Source organism: Camelus dromedarius, chromosome 20 (assembly GCF_036321535.1).
Source record: "Camelus dromedarius isolate mCamDro1 chromosome 20, mCamDro1.pat, whole genome shotgun sequence".
NCBI classification, from domain to species: domain Eukaryota; kingdom Metazoa; phylum Chordata; class Mammalia; order Artiodactyla; family Camelidae; genus Camelus; species Camelus dromedarius.
In genome coordinates, this window is record NC_087455.1 from 15,665,432 (window position 1) to 15,688,191 (window position 22,760).

The 22,760-nt window shown below is 34.9% G+C and overlaps 1 protein-coding gene and 1 non-coding gene across 3 annotated transcripts in view; one reads left to right on the forward strand and one right to left on the reverse strand.

Moving 5' to 3' along the window:
* The window catches only part of MRPL13 (mitochondrial ribosomal protein L13), a 38,790-nt gene extending 16,498 nt beyond the window's left edge, over positions 1-22,292 (forward strand). For both annotated transcript variants that reach the window (XM_010990994.3, XM_031439560.2), the window contains exons 6-7: positions 9,395-9,516; positions 22,016-22,292. In XM_010990994.3, the coding sequence (XP_010989296.1) occupies positions 9,395-9,516; positions 22,016-22,037 (144 nt within the window). In that variant the 3' untranslated portion in view covers positions 22,038-22,292. The remainder of the gene's footprint in view (positions 1-9,394; positions 9,517-22,015) is intronic.
* Positions 14,921-14,994, reverse strand: TRNAF-AAA (transfer RNA phenylalanine (anticodon AAA)). Its single transcript has one exon. It is a non-coding gene; the product is annotated as a tRNA-Phe (tRNA).
* Positions 22,293-22,760: the final 468 nt, after the last annotated feature.

Here is a 22,760-nt window from a genome sequence, read left to right on the forward strand (position 1 = left end):
ATCCTTGCTCCACCATTTACTGATTTCATGGTCATTATTATCTCTGTATTCTCATCTGTGAAATGGGTGTAATAGTAGTACCTATTTTATAAGATTGTTGTAAGGATTAGATGAGATAACCCTTATAGAGTCTTAGACTGAGCCCTGGCGTCATAAGTGCTAGTCACTGTCAATACTGTCCTTATAGTGCCTACTAGAGAAATAATGTAGAATTCATTCCAGAATGTCAAGTTACAGTAACTGTGCAAGATATTTGTGTGTTCTGTTGTTAGCTTAAATAATGCATGAGTAAATTATTGATGGTTTTATCAAAGTGGCTAAGTTATTACCTTTGCTTTGTATGAATGAGTAGAATAATTTTCCACTACTCATTTTACCTCTGAGATATTAAGTATGGGAGCAGTATCATCATAGAAAGGTAGATGACCTTGGGTATGAAATGACAAGAATTTTAAAACGCCTATTTCTGATTGTACTTTCACATATTTTTAGGAACTATAACTTCTAAAAGGCACACAAAAAATAGTAATATTATAGTATTTTTTTTTCCAGGTATAATGTAAATTACTTAAATTTTAGTCTATGAAATAAGTGAGCCCATTTCCCTAAAAATGGATTGCTGAGTATTCAGAAGCTTGACAACACCTTTTATTGTCATGACCATGGGGAAACAGTCACCCAGGCATTGCTGGTAGGAGTACAAAATAGTGCAGCCCACAAGGACTCCTGGGATTAGGTAACATTTAACAAAATACCTACAGAAGAAGATTCATGCTTGATCCAGCAATCTCTTTTATAGCAATTTACCCTGAAGATATACATACACAAGATTATTGTTCCCATGTTATCTGTAATAGTAAAGTAATAGAAATAAATGCTTATTTCTTATTCATAGGAAATTGGTTAAGTTATGCTATATATGTTCAATTGAGTACTATGCAGTTATAAAAAAGGAATGACATTGTTGTGACTTGATAAGTAATGCTTTCTAGGATATACTGCTAAATGAAAAAAACCAAAGTGAAAAAACATAGATAGCATACTGTCTTTTATATGCATTTATACATGTGTCTGTTTACACATATATTTATTTATCTATCTGCTTTTTTGCATTAAGAAACACAAGGAGAATAATGAGAAAATGAAGTACGTTACTTACTAGATCATGGGCATGAAAAATAGAAGGAATAGGGAAGAGAATGAGATTTTTGGAGAACACCTTTTAGGTTATTTTATTTTCCTTTAATTTTTTTTTATCATGTTAAAATTTTATATACCCAAAAAAATACCAGGAGAAGTAAGCACAACTAGTGCCCAGATCTTGTTTCATAAGTGCCATTCCCTATTAAAAGGAATGTGGTTCTCCTTAGGGAAGTGGTTGATTCTAGGTCAGGAGCAGAGAAAGAACAAAGTTATTTTGGAATATACACATGCACAAGATTATTATTTCTGCCTTGTTTATAATAGTAAAGTAATAAGTAACAGAAACCAAGACAGTGCTCAAAAACCATTGGAGATACATCAAGAGAACATAGGAGGCAGCTTGAAGTGGTGCCCACTGACCAAATGTGGGACTGTGTTAGACTTGAAATGAAAGGTCATAATGATAGATTACCTTGAATAAAAAACAAAACTCTATGAGCCCACAGTGTTAGTCCAAAATTTATTTTTAACTTGTAATAATTTTCCTTCACCTTCTGGAGAAGGAAAAGCTCTTCTTTTTCCTTTCTTTTTTTTTTTTTTTTTTTATGCATCATCACCTTTATTTATTTATTTTGATGTATAATGTATTAGTTTCTGGTGTACAGCATAATGATTCAGTTATACATATATATACACATTCTTTTTCATTATAGGTTACTACAAGCCATTAAATATAGTTCCCTGTGCTATGCAGTAGGACCTTGTTGTTTATCTATTCTGTACGTAGTAGTTTGTATCAGCCAATCCCAAACTCCCAATTTATCCTTTCCTCCCCCATCCCCCTGGTAACTATATTTGTTTTTTGTGTCTCTGAGTCTTTCTGTTCTGTAAATAAGTTTGTTTGTGTCATTTTTTTTTAGATTCCACATGTAAGTGATAGCATATGATATTTGTTTTTTCTGACTAACTTCACTAAGTATGATAATCTCTAGGTACATCTATGTTGCTGCAAATGGCGTTGTTTCATTCCTTTTTATGGCCAAGTAGTATTCCATTGTATATAAATATAGCACATTTTTCTTACCTATTTATCTGTCCATGGGCATTTAGATTACTTCCACATCTTGGCTGTTATAAAAAGTGCTGCTATGAACATTGGGGCGCATGTATATTTTTGAATTAGAGTTTTCTCCAAATATATGCCCTGGAGTGGAATTGCTGGATCATATGGTAAGTCTATTTTTACTTTTTTAAGGAAACTCCATACTATTCTCCATAGTGGCTGCACCAATTTACATTCCCACCAACAGTGTAGGAGAGTTCCTTTTTCACCACACCCTCTCCAGCATTTATTATTTGCAGACTTTTTGATAATGGCTATTCTGACCAGTGTGAGATGATACCTCATTGTAGTTTTGATTTACATTTCTCAAATAATTAGAGATGTTGAGCATCTTTTCATGTGCCTGTTGGACATCTGGATGTCCTTTGGAGAAATGTCTATTTAAATCATCTGCCCATTTTTTGACTGGGTTGTTTGATTTTTGGCATTGAGCTCTGTGAGCTGCTTATGTACTTTGGAAATTAATCTCTTGTTGGTCACATCATTTGCAAATATTTTCTCCCATTCCATAGGTTGTCTTTTCATTTTGTTAATTCTTTTGCTGTGCGAAAGCTTGTAAGTTTAATTAGGTCCCATTTGTTTATTTTTGTTTTTATTGCCATTACTTTAGGAAATAGGTCCAAAAAAAATACTGTTGCAATTTACGTCAAAGAGTGTTTTGCCTATGTTTTCCTCTAGGAGTTTTATAGTATCTGGCCTTACATTTAGATCTTTAATCCATTCTGAGTTTATTTTTGTATTTGGTGTTAGAGAATGTTTTAACTTCATCCTTTTACATGTAGCTGTCCAGTTTTCCCAGCACCACTTATTGAAAAGACTGTCTTTTCTCCATTGTATATTCTTGCCTCCTTTCTTGTAGCTTAATTGACCGTATATGCATGGGTTTATTTCTGGACTTTCTATCCTGTTTTATTAGTATATATGTCTGGTCTTGTGCCCATACCATACTGTTTTGATTACTGTAGCTTTGTTGTATCGTCTCAAGTCAGGGAGCCTAATTCCTCCAGCTCCATTCTTCTTTCTCAAGATTGTTTTGTCTGTTTAGGGTCTTTTGTGTCTCCATACAAATTTTAACATTTTTTGTTCCAGTTCTGTGAAAAATGCCATTAATAATTTGATAAGGATTGGATTGAATCTGTAGATTGCCTTGGCCATTTTAGCAATATGATTCTTCCAATCCAAGATCATGGTATATCTTTCCATCTTTTTATGTTGTCTTCAATTTCTTTCATCAATATCTTACAGTTTTCAGAGTACAGGTTCTTTGTCTCCATAGGTAAGTTTATTCACAGATATTTTATTCTTTTTGATGCAATGGTAAATGGAACTGCTTCCTTAATTTCTCTTTCTGATAGTTTATTGTAAATGTATAGAAATGCAACAGATATCTGTGTATTAATTTTGTATCCTAAAACTTTACTGAATTCCTTGCTGAGCTCTAGTAGTTTTCTGGTAGCATCTTTAGGGTTTTCTACATAGAGTATCATGTCATCTGCAAACATCTGCAAACATCTTTTCCAATTTGGATTTCTTTTATTTCTTCTTCTCTGACTGCTGTAGCTAAGAATTCCAAAACTATGTTGAATAAAAGTGCTGAGAGAAGGCATCCTTGTCTTGTTCCTGATCTTAGAGGAAATGCTTTCAGTTTTTCACCGTTGAGTATGATGTTAGCTGTAGGTTTGTCATATATGGCCTTTATTATGTTGAGGTATGCTCCCTCTATGCCCACTTTCTGGAGAGTTTTTGTCATAAATGGATGTTGAATTTTATCAAAAGTTTTTTCTGCATCTACTGAGATTATCATGTAGTTTCTATTCTTCAGTTTGTTAGTGTGTATTACACTGATCAATTTGCAGATATTGAAAAATCCTTGCATCCCTGAAATAAATCCCACTTGATCATGGTGTATGATCCATTTAATATATTATTGGAGTCAATTTGCTAGTATTTTGTTGAGAATTTTTGCATCTATGTTCATCAGTGATATTGGCCTGTAATTTTCCCTTTTTTGTGATATCTGTGTCTGGTTTTGGTATCAAGGTGATGGTGGCCTCATAGAATGCATTTGGAAGTGTTCCTTCCTCTGTAATTTTTTGGAAAAGTTTTCAGGTTAGGTGTTAACTCTTCTCTAAATGTTTGAGAGAATTCATCTGTGAAGCCATCTAGTCCTGTACTTTTGTCTTTTCGGAGTTTTAATTACTGATTCAGTTTCAGTACTGGTAATTGGTCTGTTCAAATTTTCTAGTTCTTTGTTCAGTCCTGAGAGATTATACCTTTCTAAGAATTTGTCCATTTCTTCTAGGTTGTCCATTTTATTGGCACATAGTTGCTCATAATAGTCTCTTACAGTCTTTTGTATTTCTGTGGTGTCATTTAGTTTCATTGATCTTTTCTGTTGCTTTTTTAGTCTCTATTTCATTTATTTCTGCTCTGATCTTTATGATTTCTTTCATTCTACTAACTTTGGGTTTTGCTTTGTTCTTCTTTCTCTAGTTGCTTTAGGTATAAGGTTAGATTATTTGTTTGAGACTTGTTCCCTGAGGTAAGCTTGTATCCCTGTAAACTTCCCTCTTAGCACTGCTTTTGCTGCATCCCATAGGTTTTGGATCATTGTCTTTTCATTTCCATTTGTCTCTAGGTAGTTTATTTCCTCTTTGATTTCTTCAGTGATCCATTGGTTGTTTAGTAAGATATTGTTTAGCCTCCACATGTTTGTGGGTTTTTCAGGGTTTTTCTTGTAGTTGGTTTCTAATCTCCTAGCTTGTTATGATTTCAGTTTTCTTAAGTTTAACCAAGGCATGCTTTGTGGCCCAGCATGTGCTCTATCCTAGAGAAAGTTCCACGTGCACCTGAGAAGAATGTGTACTGTGTTGTTTTCAGAGGGAATGCTCTATAGATGTCAGTTAAGTTCATCTGGTCTCATGCATCATTTAAGGCCTGTATTTCCTTGATTGTCTGTCTGGTGATCTGTCCATTGACGTAAGTGGGGGGTTAAGGTCCCAACTGTTATTGTGTTACTGTCGACTTCTCCTTTTATGTCTGTTAACAGTTGTCTTATATATTGAGGTGCTCCTATGTTGGGTGCATGTATATTTACAATTATTATATCTTCTCCTTGGATTGATCCCTTGATCATTATGTACTGGCCTTCTTTGTCTCTTGTAACAGTCTTTATTTTAAAGTCTGTTTTGTCTGATATAAGTATTGCTACTCCAGCTTTCTTTTGGTTTCCATTTGCATGGGATATTTGCATCCCCTCACATTCAGCCTGTATGTGTCTGTAGCTCTGAAGTGGGTCTCTTGTAGACAGTATATATATGGGTCTTATTTTTGTATCCATTCAGCCAGTCTGTGTCTTTTGGTTGGAGCAGTTAATCCATTTACATTTAAGATAACTATCAATACATATGTTCTTATTGCCACTTAGATAATAGTTTTGGATTTGTTTTTGTAGGTCCTTTCTTCCCCCCTTTCTTTTGTTCTCTTCTCTTGTTATTTGATAACTGTCTTTAGCATTATTTTTGGATTCCTCTTTCTTTTTTGTGTATATGTTATAGATTTTTGGTTTGCGGTTATCAGGAGGTTTTGGTATAGAAGTCTATATATATATATATGATTGTTTTAAGCTGCTGATCCCTTAATTTCAAATGCATTTTAAGTATCTTTCATACACTCCTCCCCTCACAATTACTGGTTTTGATATATTTTACATCTAATCATTTTGTGTATCCTTTAACTGCTTATTGTGGATATAGATGATTTTACTACTTTTGTCTTTGAACTTCCCTATTAGTTTATGGATGGTTTCCTACCTTTACTGTATGTTTGCCTTTACTGGTGAGCTTTTCCATTTCATATTTTTTCTTTTTCTAGTTGTAGACTTTTCTTTTCTACCTGGAGTAGTTCCTTTAGCATTTGTTGTAAAGCTGGTTTGGTGTTAATGAATTCTTTTAGCTTTTGCTTATCTGTAAAGCTTTTGATTTCTCTGTCAAATCTGAATGAGAGCCTTGCTGGGTAGAACATTCTTGGTTGTAGGTTTTTCCTTTCATCACTCTACATCATGTCACTCCCTTCTGGCCTGCAGAATGTCTGCTGAAAAATCAGCTGATAACCTTATGGGAGTTCCCTTGTATGTTGTTTATTGCTTTTCTCTTGCTGCTTTTAATATTTTCTCATTATCTTTAATTTTTGTCAGTTTGGTTACTATGTGCCTCTGCATGCTCCTCTATGGGTTAATCCTGTGTAGGGCTCTGTGTTTCCTTTCCCAAGTTAGGGAAGTTTTCAGCTATTACCTCTTCAAATATTTTCTCAGGTCCTTTCTTCCTCTGTTCTCTTTCTGGGACCCTTAAGATGCAAATATTAGTGTGCTTCATGTTGTCCCAGAGTCTCTTAAAATGTCATCTTTTTTATTATTATTATTCATTTTTCTGTTCTGCAGTAGTAAGTTCCACTACTCTGTCTTCTGGCTCACTCATCCATTCTTCTGCCTCATTTAGTCTACCCTTGGTTCTTTCTAATGTATTAATCATTTCAGTTATTGTGTTCTTCGACTCTGGTTGTTCTTTATGTTTTCTATCTCTTTGCTAAAAACTTCTAACTTCTCGCTCCGTGCATCCATTCCTCTCCTGGTCCTCACAGTCCTTATCCTTAACTCTTTCTCAGCTAGGTTGCCTGTCTATCACTTAGTTGTTCTTGTGGAATTCTGTCTTGTTTCTTTGCCTGGAACGTATTCCTCTGCTGCCTCATTTTGTCTGAATTTCTATTTGTCTTTTTCTGTGTGGTAGGTTACATTTCTCAACCTAGGAGGAGTAGCCCTCTGTCTGTGATGTCCTATGTGTCCTAGCAGTGCACTCCCCTCTCATCACCTAAGGGCCAGCTGCACCTTTCATTCCTAATTTTACATTGATTTTGTCCATTCTCCCAGTGGATTCCTTTAATAGTGGTGAAATTTGGTAAGTTCATTTCAGTCAAAATTCTATTCAATTCAGCAGACATTTACCAGGAACCCACTATGTTTCAAACTCTCTTGCTGAGTGAACAGTTGGCAACTTTTGAAACTGTCCATGCAAATTTGTAAGGATTTTTTTTAATGGCTTCCCAAGGAAGTGTGAAATATTCATAAATGTTCAGAATACCAAACTGGCAGATAGACTTCTTTAGTAAATAAAAAATAAGGTCCCCTTAACAATATTTCATATTTCCAAGCATCCTCTGCATGTTCTGATTCTGTGTAATAATACTTGTATATTTGAATATACTGGGGAAGGGAATTTAAATATTTTTAAAATGCTTTTCAGTGAAGAAACATTGTCAGTAGAATTTATTATGTTTGTATATGTTGATAGTGACCCAACATATCCAAACCATAATTTTAAAAAGTCATTTTAAATTTTTAAAAGTATTTTTAAAATTTTGCCATATTACATTTTAAAATATACTTATAGTGCAGTAGAGCTCAGTGTTTCTTTAAAGCTTTTTTTTTTTTTTGGTGGGGGGGGTAATTAGATTTATTTATTTATTTCTTAGAGGAGGTACTGGGGATTGAACCCAGGACCTTGTGCATGCTAAGCATGCGCTCTACCACTTGAGCTATACCCTCCCCCCTTTAAGATATCTTTAAATTGTATTTTGATTCTTAAGACATATTGATTGGTTAACACAATGACTTTTTGATGCCCTGTCCTTGCCTAGATATTTGATTCTCAATTACACTGTTGTTCTCTGCAGACAACTAATTTGCTGTATAATAATCCTTTTTTTTTTTTTTAATGGGAACACACTAAAGTGAAAAGAGGGACTTATATATACTATCCCTGTGGAAATACCCCTTAAGACACTTCCATGTTAGTATCTTACTATGATTTTGATAGTCTCCAAAATTAACTTATCACCCAGATCCATAATAAGTTCCCTTTCCCTTAGTCCTGTGCTATGAGCACATATATAAATGTTAATTCTTTATCACTCCCTTTATTTAGTCCAGTTCCTATTCTTTCTTTTATGGTATCTCTCAAATATATGCTTTCCTCTTGAGTTTACTTTTTATTACCCAAATTCAGACTTTTTCCTATTTTACTTTTCCTTTTATTTTTCTGAACATTTGGCTATATACCCAGAGGAAAGTAAGTAGTTTTGGGCAAAGGAAGTATTATTAATAAAGGCACCAGGATTTGAGTGTAGACCAGTGCATGAAGGATGAGGAGGCTGATGAGTCAGAAGGCTGGGGGATATATGGAGAAATGAAGTTGGAGAGGTGGGCTAAGAGGGAGGACCCTGGTTTAGCTAAGGAGTTAGAACTTTCTCCTGAGAGATTTTTAGCTAAGGAGTGATTTTTAAAAATTGCAAGCCTTTAGAAGCCATGATCTTCTTATTTTCCCTTACATACTCAGCACTGAGTGTGATTTCTGGTTCATAGAAGGAGTGCAATAAATGCTTATTGGCTAAGTGACTCAAAGATCCAGCAGATTTTCATTTTCAAGTTATTTTTGGCAACAGCATGAATTATGAATTGAAAAAGGTTGTGGCACTGGAAGCAACAGACCTTGTACATACACTCATGAGATGAAAAATCATGAGAATAAGCCAAGGGAGTTCCTTTTTGCTGTTGAAAGGATAGGAATAAATTAAACAGTATTTAGAAAAAGTAGAACTTAGTGACCAGATAGATGTCAAAATTGAAGATGTCTAATTTATCATCAGAAATGTTTGTCAAGATTAAAATATAAAATGTATTATTGTAATGAGTTTACTTATGTCATTGATTTAATGTACTTCTCAGGAATTTTCACAAAGTTTTAATTTGAAGATTGTATTGTTTTCCTCACTTTATAAACATCCTTTTGTTGTTGTTGTTGTTGTTGTTTTATGTTTAGCCCTACATTATTTTTTTTTAACATTTTTTATTGATTTATAATCATTTTACAATGTGTCAAATTCCAGTGTTCAGCACAATTTTTCAGTCATTCATGGACATATACACACTCATTGGCACATTTTTTTCTCTGTGAGTTATCATAACATTTTGTGTATATTTCCCTGTGCTCTTTTGTTGTGAATACTTACTAAGTATTGCTAATGTATTACTAAGGAATCTATTTTAAGTTAAGCCTGAATTTTTATTTAACTTAGGACATACCAGAAGATATTCTTAAGAATTTAGTGGAAGAACTTCCTCAACCACGAAAAGTGCCCAGACGTCTAGATGAGTACACACAGGAAGAAATAGAGGCCTTCCCAAGAGTTTGGTCTCCGTAAGTCTTTCATTTTTTCCTATCTTTGTTTGTATTTTTTTTTGTTTTTTGTTTTTGTTTTGTAACTTGAGTTTAGTGTCTCCTGTTTTAACCAAATGATAAGATCCTTGAGGGTGGGAAGAATGAACTTTTTTCCACTCCCTTGGATGCTCTTTGCACCTTCTACCTACAAATAAACTCTAGGTGGAGATGGTAGAACCAAACCAAAAGTCTCTAAGTCTTAAGACTTTGTTAGGTAAGTGCAAGGATGCTCATAGGTGCCTATAATTGTCAGATATTTCGTTTGGGGTGACATAATTTGGATTGATTATAGTCTCATGGAATGATAAAATGAATTGTCCTTACCTAAAACAAAGAGATTCTCCATTTTCCAGATGGCTTCACTAAGCTGAAAATATGATCTAGTGAAAGTCATTAATTCTGGATACTTACAGATAGTCTTGATCCAAATAGAAAAACAAAATAAAAAATACTTTTTGGTCCCCTGTGTACGATTTCCCCTACCTGTGATCCAGACAGCTGCTTGGATTTGACATACTGCTCCCACCTAATTGTTTCCAGGCTGTTTTACCTGGCCTGCCAGGCTCTTTATAGCCTGGCTCCTTCCTGTCTCTTCAGCTCAAATTCTTGTCACTTCACTGTACTGGTCTAGTGATAGCAGATTAAGATTGGCACCCGTTTTATGCAATTTAACTCTTCCGTGACTTTGCTCTGCTATTATTACTTCTGCCTAAAACAACGTGTCTCTCACCTCATCCTCTGGGATAACTCTTACTTATTCTTTAGACCTTAGTTCAGATGTCAGTCTCCTTTAAGAAGGCTCACCTAAGCACCCAGACTAAACTAGGCACCCAGCCGTCGTCTTCCATAGCACCTGGCATGTAGCTCCTTCCTGACCACATTTAGTTCTGTAAGACCATCTTGTTCCGTAAGGCTGCATCTTGTTCATCATTGCATCCCAGGGTGTAGAACAGTACTTCACGTAATAGGACCTTAGAAATGTTTACAGAATTTACACAGTAAGTCTAGAGGGAACCACACATTCTCATTGCTGGATCTACAAAATACAGCTCATCTTCCCACAGGATACTACCCACTGTCTCAGAACATCTGTATCGCTAGATTGGCTCTTTGGCCAGATAGGTTTGTGAAAATCTAAGTTTCCCCAGAATTGCCAGTATGTCCGGGAATTTGATCTTTGACTCTCATTGTGTGTGTATGTAAGTTCACTCTTTCCACACAGGAGACGTTTTTTAGGGTATTCTGTTTAAATCTTTTTGAGTTTGCTGACTTGTATAAAGGTTCTCCTTTACTAAATCTGCAAATAATGAGCAAAATAATATTATTAGTGATCACTTATTGAGCACTTTACAGTTGCCCAGCACTGTGGTAGGTGGTTTATGTGCCTTGTATCTAATTCTCTCACAGGCCAATTAAGATAAATATTTTGTCCCTATTTTTAATACTAAACCAAAAATCAGCTGGTTTATAATACAGCCTGGATTTGAACCTAACTGGATCTGATTTCAAAACCTGTGTTCTTTCCACAGAAACACACTAATTCATTAATTTATTTATTCAGTAAATACATATTACCTACCTCTTCTGTTTAAGACATTATAATAAGCACTGGGGAACACACTGGAGAAATTACATTAAAGCAATTTTTTAGTTCAGTTTTACAAGTTTTTCTTGAGTTTATACTAGATGCTATACCTTTTGGTAGATTCCTGGAAGAAACAGGTGATGAAGCATTTAAATGTAACTTCCTCCAGAAGTCCTTCCTATAATCCTTGAGCTGGGTTAGGCCTCCTTTATAGGGTCCGGTTGTGCACTTTCCTTTTCTTTTACTGTGTTTACTGTCATGTAATTAAATATTTGTGTGATTATCTGTTTAATGTCATTCCCTTACTAGACTCCAGGAGGGACCTGTAGATTGTCTTGTTTAGCAGTGAGCACAGCGACTGGCTCATGAAGTAGGCACTCAGCAAGTATTTACTGAATGAACAAATGAAGTAGAATATCCTTTTATCACCTTTTATAAACGGAACTAGAAATAGTCTTTAGTAAAGTGAAGGTAGTAAAATTCTCCAATTTAATACTAATTCTTCATGTTAGAATTAATGAAATTGACCAACTTTGAAAACTTGGTTTTATTATTTTTGTTTCCATTCACTGTATCATCTGAATTAACCAGCTGCTTTTCAGTTAATATCAAATGCGGGATTAAGAAACTGTGAAAACTTGAAAAAACTTATTTTATGGTATCTGATATTTTTATCAGCTTATTATCAGGATACATTCTCTAAAGTGAGGAAGTGTTTTCTGTTATTCTCTCATGTTTTGGTTTTGATTGCTTGACAGTGACATAATTATTGACCAGAAACTATATATTATGTGACCAGATTTGATTCTAACAACTAAATTAAGTGTGGGGTATTTTTCTCTTTTCCTTGGTTCCTTTTTAGGTGTCTGTTTAATAGTTTGCCTTCTTGGCTAACCTAAGAATTTTTATTTCTTTTTATTTAAATTTGTATTTTTATCCAGATCATATAGATAAATCAGTAGTTTGTGAAAATAAATAGTTTTAAAGTTTGTTTCAAATGCTATGGTAATTACAGTTATTCTCCACTTAAGCATCTGAGAGATGAAGCTTCTGAACTCCTTTGATAAATTTTATTTTTCCTAAAGTGTAAAGAAATTCTAATTAACTTGTTCTTAAAGATTTACATGTCATTTATTCAAAATATATCTAATGTGCCTTTTCCTACTTAAACTACATAGAACTTATATTTATTCTTAAAACTAAACCCACATAAATACAGAACATTTTTCTAGAAAGGTGTTATTCTTTAAAAGAGATGTGAAATTTGCAACAAATTGAAATTAATCCCTAATTTATAGAAACCTTTTATTAGCTTAAATTTACCACCCTGGAACCGATCCTTTCTAAGAATTCACATAATATAACAGACAACATTTACTTCAAACATGATACTTTTTGTAAACTCAGGCATTCAATTAAAAAATATTTTACTTCTTGTGATTTAAAAAGTACTAAACATTCATTGTAGAAAATAAGATACAAACATAAGGAAGTAAATTTATTTCCCCTTACTTAACATTTTGATGTGTTAACTTCCTACTTCTTTGTGTTTGTTTTTGTGTTGTGTGTATTTTACAAATTTGGAAAACATGGTTTTCTCTAAATACGATATCACTGAATATTTTCCCAGTTATAAGGTTTTTTCCCCATACGCATGATGTTTAATGGCTGCAGGATATGACATTTTATTCTGTAAATATAAGTATGTCATATCTGATTGTCTTATAGAAACTCATCAATGAACTAAGACAGGTGTGGTACTTTTTTTTTTTTTTTTCAACTGGAAAACCATATGTGCTGTTTAGCCAGATATGTGATCAAACACATATTATGCATGTGGAGTTACATATCATACATCTTACAGTGTATTCTAAATAGGTTAAATTAAGCAGTATAATAATATAATAACCATTCACGACAAATTATATTTAACGTTATTAGAGTGACAGAGTACTAATCATTTTACCAAGTGATTGCTCATTCATCTAAAACAAATTAGGGGTGACTGAGTGCCTTCATTATGTTAATCCAATTAGAAAGGGCTTTTCTATAATTATTTTTAAGGAACCTTTTAGAGAAACTTAGAGCCACTTGATACATTTTTGAGTTACTTTTCAGGGAATGGATTTTCCTGCCCTTTCTTTTCATTCCAAGTTTCCCTATGGCAGGAATATACAACGGACACCAGGCTTTCCTTAGTGCTTATTAAAGTTGTGCTCTTTTCTCACTAGTAGCCAGTAGCTACACAATATACATTAATTTATTTTCTCAAAATAACATGGGTATACACTTCCTGAAATTTGAGGATATATAATGGTATAGGTGTACCAGTTATTAAAATAAATTATTCAATATTTTATTCTCCTGCATATTAGAGCTGACAGTTGTTTGTTTGTTTTTTTACCTTGGAACGCATGTGACCAGGAGAAAATATGCATTTTGGTATCAACCAAAAACTTATTGCTTAAGAAATAGATGATGCTTTAGTTCAGGGCTATCTCACAGAACTTTCCACAATGACTATCTGAGCTATTGTCTAAGACAGTAACTACTAGCCTCGTGCAGTTCGAGTACTTCCTCTGTGGCTAGTGTGACGGAGGAATTGAATTTTTAATTTTATGTATGTAATTTGAATTGATGTTTCAGTAGCCTCATGTGACTAGTGACTACCTGGTTGTTTACCATATAATAAAGTTCTAGTATAAAATACTATATCCATTAGAATCACAGTTAAAATATTTGACTGCACCATGCAAGGCAGTTCCTTGACAATGGGACTCCTCGTTACCAATAGATTTGCCTTTATGAGAAAAAAATTTTTTTCTCCTTTTGAGAAGGAACCTACTTAAAATATGCTTTTGTTCCACCCAAAATAGCGAAGCCAGGAGTATAATATTCCTTTGGATGTAGTCATTGGAATTTATTCAAGATAAATCTGATGGTGAACCTGCAGAGACTTGACTGAAACAGATGTACCTGGATTGCACTATAAATAAATAGACACAAAAATAGCTTGCTTTGGTTTTTGTTTCTCTAGCAGTAAAACCTAACATATAGCATAAAAATGTACATTTTATAATTGCAACTGTTATTTATTAGCATCTGGTTCATTATAAGCTCTTTAGCTTTTCTGTTCAAAATGAAAAGCTTTTGAGCAACAGTAATAATTGTCAAACTAAACTTTGAACCCAGTAGGTGATTGACAAAATTGTTTTAATTAAAAGCTACCATTGTTGGGATTTTTTTTTAACATTTTTTATTGATTTATAATCATTTTACAGCATTGTGTCAAATTCCAGTGTAGAGCACAGTTTTTCAGTTATACATGAACATATATATTCATTGTCACATTTTTTTCTCTGTGAGCTACCATAAGATCTTGTATATTTCATTTACATTGTTTTACATCACAAAAATTATATTCTCTCAGGGCTAACTTCAGCATACTTTAGATTTTCTTATGCTAGTTGTTTATTTTTAAAGCAATGGTAGACAGAAGGAAAGACACTGATATTTATAAGGAAACTATAAATTTTATTTTATAACTAAAATCCATTTTCTCATATGAGAAGTTTTGTCTCTACCCTTCACTTCTTAGTGTGTATACTTGGTGTGTTAGTCTTTTTTTACATCTCTTGGATACATAAATTGTGTCAGAATATGTTATGAAATTGTATTTTGTGTTTCTTTCACATCGATTTGTAGGCACTTTTTTTTTTTAGCTTTATGTTTTTATTTATTATTGTATTATTTAATTATTTTATTTTGGTGGGGGGAGGTAACTAGGTTTATTTTTAGAGGAGGTACTGGGGATTGAACCCAGGACCTCATGCATTTTAAGCAAGTACTCTACCACTTGAGCTACACCCTCCCCCCCTTGTATTTTGTGTTTCTTGATGGTACAAAGGAAATGCGCATTTGCTGTGTGCAAGTGGTGATTGTACAGTGTGCACTTAGAATATTTCAGAACGTTTCTCAAAGGAAGAACAGCAATGCTGTCTGTCTCTTCTTCATAATTCAGTTGCCTGAGATTGTAGCTTTCAAATGGTCAGTTTATTTTAATACTATCAATAATTACTTTCGTAATCATTGCAGTTTTGCCAACACATTACAAAACCACACTAATCATGGAAACTATAATTGCTGTCATCGTAATGAGGATTCTTCATTATGTAGGGTAAAAATAAAACTTGGTGCGTTTGAAACTTATTTTTAATTTTCATTTTTACAAAATTCTGTAGGAGAGCTTTTCTTAGGAAAAACGAGGTATGTGGAAAATTTCAACTTGAATTGCTTCACGTTATCCACAGAGTGATGAAACAAAACCAAAAAAGAAATGTATTTTTTTATTCCTAACTCGTTAAATCAGTAATGCTTTATTTTAAACATAACCCTCACCTCAATAGATAAAGTAAGTGTGGAAAGTTTCAGCATCAGTAAATGCTTGAAAACAGATGTTTATGATGAAAACCTACGTTCCTGGTTTAATACTCAGAGTGTGCTATTAGAAGTGTGCCTGCAAAGAGAGAGGGCGGCGAGGATGAAAAAGAGGAGACATGAAGACAACCGTGATTGGCTCTGAAATTGTCTTTGCTGAAAGTAGGAGTAGATTTAGGGAATTTAATAGTTAATTCACCCAGCTCTGTAAAATGAAAATAGGTGCCAGGAATGGTAGCCCTGGGAAAGGGTGAGCATCCTGGCTAGTCTGTAGCTCTATGTGAAAGCAAGGGTTTCAGCTCTGTGCTTGCCCTCTGATGTAAAAGCTGTTCACCGCCCACCCCACCCCTAACCTGCAGATTTTCAGTTTTGGTTAAATGAATACCCTGAAAAAAAATCATTTTCTCTATGCCTTTATTAAATGTGCTTCAAATCAGAGACTTACAGACAGTGGAGAAGGATTTTTACCTTTTCAAAACCCATAAGGAAATGGGATCTGGATATCTTCAAGATTTTCCATAGTTGTACGCTAGTCTAGTCATGGGGCATTTTCCTATAAGATTTAACTTAATTTGCTACTCTTCACAGTCAGAAGTTATTAGCTGGACTTGGGGAGCAAGTGTGCGTTCCAACTTTTCCATCATTTCAACCAGCTCAGCATTGGCTTAAATCATAGACCTCAGTATTTCCAATCTTGAATTTTGCTCAAATTAAGCATTCTACACTATACTGTTCTTTTGGAGATGAACAAATTAGGACTGGTTGCTGAAATAAAAAGCAATCTCTATTTGAACAACCAAAACCAAATTATTTACATTTCCTAACCAGTAGAGCTTATGAATTAACAAAGTAACAATAATTCCTGTTCACCTTAATTGAGAAAAAAAATTGATTAAAAAAATTTTAACAGTCTTGTGAGTTTAGTGTTTTAAAAAAGCACTGTTGAACTTTTTTGCTCAGGCTGGTGATGCAGTGCCTGGGGGAATTCATACAGAAGCGCCCTTGCTCTGCCTCACTGTTACCAGTACAGCTGGCATCTTTAGTTCAGGGGATATGTGATGTGAGCAGATATCCTGGAATGGTTTCTTCTAAATAATTCCATTCTTACGGTGGAAATGACTTAAAATTCGATCAACCTGGTCTTTTATATTTCTTAAATAACATTATTCCACTATCCAAAGTTTACTCTAGTCTTTTAAATGTTTTGTTGGTGTAAGCATTATACTGAGAAGTATTACTTAGGAGTAAAAAGACAAAGTCTAAGGGAGAATAAAATATTTTTGAGATTTACTACACTTAAATTATGCTTAATTTCATGGATTTACAGCAGAACTTTTGAATGCTATTTTTCCCTTGGAAAATAACTTCATCTTGATGGGATGAAGAATATTAAGTGTCTGTAATTGAACTGTGACATAAACCATGTGTTTTATAGCTTTATGTTTAATTTTATTCACAAACCAAATGTATTTTTCTACCATTTCATAATGAAAACTAAGATCTCTGAGAAGATTTTTCCTGAAGCCAAAGATTCTTTTATAGAAATATCCCCATTTCAAGATGATGTAGATGTGTTGGCCTCTGTCATTTTTGTGTTCTGAACTTGAATCTTTGCATTTTTGAGATGTTTGTTTCATTTTAATGAGTGGCAGTGTTGTGTTTGTTTAATCTAATGAGTGGCAGGCAACATTTTGCATAAGGATGTCTATGGTAAAGGATTTGCCATAGAAAATAGAGAATTATGTGAGATGTAGTATGGTTTTAACGTTTTTGAACAATCACAAGCACCACAGAATACTTTCTATAGCTCATACAAGCCTTTTTTGTAAGTTCTGTTCCCTCATCAAAAAAGTGGCATTATTTTTCAAAGATAAAGTTTTCTGTTGGTGACAAGTATTAAGTGCAAAATGAATTGTTGCTGTAGAACATTTAATAGTTATGAAAATTTAGCAGTTTAGAAAATGAATTAAAGAAAGTCTTCTGTGGGCTAATTCTTTGAAGATTCTTTAATCTCCCAAGTATACCCTAAGCATGTGTATGAAAGCTTCAGACTTCTAGCTTTCACTTCAGAGATCAAAGTGTGTGTGTATGTGTGTGTTCTTCTGTTACAAAATGCACTCTCTAAAGACAAGACTTTGTCTTGCTCATTGCGATGTCCCACATGCCCACTGCTGGACTTGACACTCAGGAATCTGTGCTGAACGAGTGAATGAATGAGTGGAATCTTATCTCCCTGAAAGAGGAATGGACTTTCAATTCATGGAGTGTGCTAAATCATGTATATTGGTCTTTGCTTATTTAAATCTTGCTTAATAACTATAACTAAAATAGAACTTTTTCTCAACAGTCTGTGACTTAGTGCAACCCTGATAAACCCAATTTTGGATGCTTTATATTACATATAAAGAAAAGATCATGCTAATTTTATTAAAAGATAAGTTATATTTCTATCAAGGATTAAATTTCTTTTAAAAAATGAATAGGTATTAGCTTTCTATAATAGCATTTGAAATGTGTCTTCAGAGTTTTCCTGAGATTCTAAACACTATTCTAAAATGAAAACTGTTACTATTTATAAATAAATTAAACTTATATAATATTATTGTCTATTTTAAAACTTCATGATTTGTTTGCAATGAAACAGTGACAAAGAACTATAGCAAATGTAGACTATAAATTCACCCATCATCCATCTGGCAAAAGATCAAGCCATCTTATTAAAGTTCATTAAAGTTTCAAACAACATTTAAGCATCTATATAGTCGGAAAAGCAATATACCAGATTTCTTGGTGCCAGATTTCTTGCTTTTAAAAATTATTTAATCTAGTAAAGAGATTATGTAGATATAAACATAAAATAGGATAAATATGTAAGCAGCATAATCTGAGAATTCATTCTGATTAAATGTAATATTGCTGTCTGTAGATTAGCAAATTTTAAAGAACCTAAATACAGTGACATCTACTCAGTTACTAAAGCTACAGTTTAATGTCTCTTTAATGATAGATGCCAGAGGAATTTTAGTATCTAGCCTCTGTAGATGTTCATCATAATTTAAAATTACTGATGTATCAGAAAAGCATGAAGCTGCCTGTTAATGAGTCCTCTGGTGGGGAAAGAGCCAGAAGGACACTAAATAGCAATTCGAATCATCTCTAGCTAATGTGCAAGTATGTTACCTTCTGTCAGGCACAGTATAGTTGTAGAATTTTACTAAAAGTGCTTCTTTTGCTTCTTCAACATCTTCAAATAGCCATCTCCTCTGTCTTATGAATAGCTCTGTCGGAGGTCTGAGGTGAACCCTTGCTAGTCAATGTGTGGTCCGTGGACCAGCATTGCATCCCATGGGAACGTGTTAAAAATGAAGCATCATGAGCCCCTTTACAGACTACCTGAATCAAAATCTGCATCTTTACAAGAGCCCAGACGACTTGTACACCCACTGAAGTTTGAGAAGCACTCAAGGACGTAGCCCTCCCCTCCCCTTTCTCATGTTATCTTGGATTGCCTTCTTTTAGCGGAAGGGAATAAGCAGTCCAAGTGTGCTGCGTGTGTGCCTGCTTTCATTTGTGTGGAGAGAACCATAGAACCATATTTAGTGTAAAAACCTCACTTTTCCCTACAGGGGTACCTCCTGAAGCCATGTAATATTTTTTAATTGCTTCCAGCGTGAGTTGATGTTTCTAGCTAGGCGAACATCTGAAGTATCTAGTCTCTTGGCCATAATACTGTTTTTCTCCCTGGGGAGCAAATTAACCATCTGCAAAAGACCCCAATGAGGAAAGGATGAGTTTGCAAACAAAGTGGCATTTTCAAGGCAGTCACTTAAAATGATAAATATCTTACATGCATCCACTACATGCAGGATACTGTGCTAATTGCTGAAATTATAGGATGAATTGTGCTGGGACTCTGCCTTCAAAGGAACCAACAGCCTAATAAGAGTTATGTAGAATAGAGTGGTGCTTGCAAGCACGGGAGTCAGAAGGTCTACTCTAGATCACTACCATCCACTTCCTAGCTGTGTATCCTTAGACAAGTCACTCAGCTCCCCTGAATGTCAGTTTTAAGAACTGTCAATTGGGGTTGATACCAGTGTCTTTCTCACAATGTAGGTGGGAGGATAATATGAGATAGTGCATGTGAGGTAGTTAGTATTACTTCATGGCATCTAGTAAGCACTCAGCATTGTTATTTACGTAAGTGAGGGCAAGTATAATTTGAGAAACACTGTAATAGAAGTACGCGTGAAGTTCTCTGGCAATCTCAGCGAGAAGAGCCCTGCCTAAGTTAGAAAGGAAGAGCTGTGGAGGGCTTCCCAGGACATGTGATTTTGGGGGTGGATTTTGAAGAATTAAGCAAAGATAAGAAATATTCCAAGCGGAGAAAATTTCAAGTACCCAAGCCCAGAGCTGTGAAAGTTTATCTGGGCAGAAGCAAGTAGTGTAATGTGAACAGAACATAGAGGGACAGGTTGTGGGAAAGCATGACAGAAGGGAGAACTGGGGCCATGGGAAGGAGGGCTCTGTATTGAATTCCAAGGTGTTCAAATTTGACAAAGCAGTGGAGGGCTAGTGATTCGTAACTAGGGCCACATGTGCAAGTGGGATAAGAAAGAATCTGTGTTAGAGACCCTCAGATGGCTTCCCCTTCACCCCATTTCTCCTAAACTCCAAATCCTAGTTACTAGCTGCCTGCCACGTCCAGACGATCATTCAGAACCAAGATCCTTCCCTTCGGACTCTGTTCTCCGGCCTAGATTCCCTCTCCTGAAAATACAAGCAGTGTTGCCGCTCACTGAGTTCTTCAAGCTGAACGTTAGCATCATCCTTGCACTGTCCTTTTCCAGAAGCTCCTCCTGCATCATCTCCCTGGCCCCTTCCCACCCTTTCTCCTGACATGTTACTTCTGTGCTTCTTAAACCCTGCCCCTGTCCTTTCTTCTCACTCATCACTGCTGCAGCCTTAACAGAGCCCTCATCTTCATCCTCCTCGCTTCCTGCAAAACACCTTGAAACAAAATTGAGGTTTATTGCCTTCAGGTCACTGTCAGCATTTTTTACGTGACAGTTGACCCCTCCATACACATTTCTTATTTAACTTCTAAATTCCATTAAAAGGTACTTTTGTTATGTCATTGTTAGTAAATTACCTTTTGGTGTGAAAACAACCAGACTGTGACTAAAGCACATGTAATTTTATTGAGGGGAATTGCAGAGACTTCTTGTTAGGACTTCGTGTTAGAAATCTTAGAAGATTTCTTTCCAAGGGCATCACCACCGCCCTTTTGTAATTATGTGAGCCAGCTGGACGGGAGAATAAATCGTTGCCCTGGTGTCTCCTGACTGGGAACTTTGATTGTACTGAGTCATATGAAGAGTAGAAGGGTACACTCTGGAGCCCCTCTCAGCTGTCATTTCAGACTGTTAGTTCCCAGACTTTGGATGCAGTTTTTACATTTGAAAAGAGATTTCAAAAATAGCGACAAAGCACTGCAGTGTCTCTTGTTCTAGAATGACGAAGTGGTGAAGTATATTTGGTTAGTTTCCCAGATCAGTGCCTGTGTTCCTCAGAGTTAAATAATTTTAAGTTGTAACGTAGTTCATTTACTTAGTTACTAGACTCTTGGTCTTACAGCTGGGCTATCTGGTCTCTTGTATGTTTATTTAAGAAAACATGCTATAAATGTAGAAAGGGACAAAATAAGTTTTTTCAGGGCAAACGGTTCATCTAGTTCTTAAAAGAATTCAAGTTTGAATATTTTTATAGCAGTTTCAAAAATACCTTTTTAGTTTACTTATTCTAAATTCCTTTCAAAAATTCCGTAGCAGCTTAATACCTACAAATAAACTACTATGTGTAAAAGGTAGCAGGACACATTTTATAATTCCCTATTTAACGTTTCTCTGAAAGTGTTCTTTAGCTTACTACTGGAAGCAACTTTCAGGTATGATTAATCCTACAAATACATAAGTGAAGAAAAGACCACTTACATGTGTATAATAAATGTACAATTAAAATATCAAATGGATAATGTTTATAAAATTTATTTTGTATATTACAATGAAAATTAAATTTAGCATATGATAATACAAATAGGTTAATTACTCAGATTTTGCCATTATTAGGTAGATCCGTATCTTTATATATAATCCTTTCTATTAAAAGGGCTTTTGAGAAATTGAATTCACATTTTTAAGTTACTAAATACATTCATACATAGACATAAGGGGGGATCTATATTTATACTCTCAAAAAGAACTTGGGAATTGTCACTTAACTGTTCTACTTTGTGATGATTTGGCCTTAAAAGTGTTTTTCAAAGATGTAGATACAATATTTATCTTGGTGAACTGTTGCTTTCATTTTAAAATGGAAAAATAAATCTTCCTTCATCAGGCAGGAGAAAAGGAAATAATGATTCGTGAAAAAATAAATTTTGATTTTGTCTTTCAGACCTGAAGATTATCGGCTGTAGGAACAAGAAAATAAGTGTGGTGACTGAAACGTCTTCCTGCTGAGTTTCTCCTGCCTGCAGGGCAGCGTGAAAGAGCTGCCGCCTTTTGACAAGAAGGCTGTTTCGGGCGCTGGAAGTGGTGGGGAAAGGCCAGGAAGGGGGACTCCTTCCATGGGAAGTGTCAATAAAATACATTACATTTTACAGAATTGTTTTATTATGATAATCTGCTTTGAATGTTATAAATGATAAGAATAAAACTGCTTGCTTGGTTAACTATTGAATTTCGCATTTAATGAAAAAAGCAAACCCTGAATAGCATTGCAGTTGAAGTTGCCAAGTGCCCGATACATCTGCACATCCTTCAAGTTCCAAATGTCTGTTCTTGACACCTGGGAAAACAAGCCCCACCTTCACTTTTCCTTTCAGTGCCTACTTTATCTAACCTCCCATCCATCTAAATTCATCCCTCCAGCTCAGTAGGATAGAGTATTTCCTGAGGTTATTTCCAAAATGCTTCATCTTTCTCTATGCCCCACATAGCCTGTTGGTCTCTGGGACACCAAAATAACAAAACAGTGCCTGTCTGCTCCCTAGAAATCCCACTGCCCCACCTGTGATGCTGTTTGCAGACCCCCACTGTGTGTCCATCTCTCTCTTGTTGGCTCCTGTTCACTTCTGTGCTGGGCACTGAGACTGGGCCACAGGGATCAATATGTCCAGCAAAATCTCTTCTCTGGAAAT